A 1,375-nucleotide genomic window follows, 5' to 3' on the forward strand; every position below is an offset into this window, starting at 1 on the left:
GTGGAACCAACGGGGTATCTGGCGGCGCGAAAGCACCAGGGAACCGGAGGCAAACGTTCGCATCAAGCAGAGTCTTGGAGGACACGTAAACCGAGACCATCTCACCTGATGTGACTCTGTAGCATTTCAGCGGGGTCCGTAGGCGGGTGTGACGGAGTGTGACTTGAAGAGTACTGTGCTCAAGACTGTGCACGGGTGTCCGACTCCGAGTCGGCGGGGCGCATCACTCGAACAGAACGATGTCCCCCGCCTTTCGGCCTTTCCATGCGTCAGCGCATTCGATCCGAGGTACATCAGCTTGAAAAGATCAAAACGCAAGGTTTCGGCAATGGCTCGTCCCTTGCGTTTTAGGTGTAATATTGATGACTATCAACGGAAGCGCCAGCGACCCAGAACTGGTAGGCATGACTCGAGGTGAGAGCTGGTTCCAAAATTGCTTCCATCGTGCGTGCGATCTGTATTTCGTGCGTTATAAAAGGTCAGCTAGCACCCACCCTTCTTCGTCATTCCATCCACAATGTCTGACAACGAGTCGATACACTCCTCCGCAGACGAAGCAATTCCCCTATCTCCCGGTCGAGAATGCTTTTCACCCAAGCATCCGCGTCTGCGGGCTCTAAACGCGATCATTACCAATAAAGGCACGCTCGCCGAAGCAGCTTCCAGTGGGATATTCTCTGTGCATCCAGACGATCTGATCCTTTATTACGGCGTGAATGGCCCCAACTCCAAGTGCGCACTCTGCCCCTCACCAACTGTCACGTACTATCGCTTATCCTATATTTTCACAGGCCAGATCGCATCGACTTCACGAGACGAATTAGTTCCTCTTTTGTGCAAAAAGAGGTCCAAAAATATATACGATATTTTTCACAAAAAGAGCTGAACACTTCTCTTGGGAAGAAGCAGTGCTATTTGCAGCACGAAAAGGTGTACTATTTGACTTTTTTTGAGTGTGGGAGGAGTTCAAATATTTCCAAGGAAAGTAGGGTATCTATTCTTGTGCCTATTTTCGGACAAAATAGTGATCGCCCGCTGTGATCGCCCGCTCATGGTATGACTGCATAGCATGAGCGGGCGATCACTATTTAAGCTGAAAATAGCTACCTCTTTTGCAAGAAAATATATACAAGATTAAATGGCCTATTTACATGGGGAATATTTGGACTATTTTTATGCTCAAAAAGCTGTAAAAATAGGATGCCTTTTCATGCTGCAAATAGCACCACTTTTCCCCAGAATAACTGCTCAGCTCTTTTTACAAAAAATACGTGCCGTATTTTTGGACCTCTTTTTACACAAAAGAGGAACTAATTCGTCTCGTGCTTCATGTCTCACACAGACGGCGAGATTCAACGCCTATTCCAAGCGTGCG

The 1,375-nt window shown here is 47.9% G+C and overlaps 1 protein-coding gene across 1 annotated transcript; it reads left to right on the forward strand.

Moving 5' to 3' along the window:
* Window positions 1-517: 517 nt before the first annotated feature.
* PHACADRAFT_203353 (uncharacterized protein) lies at window positions 518-824 on the forward strand (the record flags this gene model as incomplete). Its single annotated transcript, XM_007403364.1, has 2 exons — window positions 518-732; window positions 797-824. The coding sequence occupies 2 exons, from the start codon at window positions 518-520 to the stop codon at window positions 822-824; spliced, it is 243 nt and encodes an 80-aa protein (XP_007403426.1).
* Between the last annotated feature and the right edge of the window lie 551 nt (window positions 825-1,375).

This window comes from Phanerochaete carnosa (genome assembly GCF_000300595.1).
Source record: "Phanerochaete carnosa HHB-10118-sp unplaced genomic scaffold PHACAscaffold_1068, whole genome shotgun sequence".
Classification (NCBI taxonomy): Eukaryota; Fungi; Basidiomycota; class Agaricomycetes; order Polyporales; family Phanerochaetaceae; genus Phanerochaete; species Phanerochaete carnosa.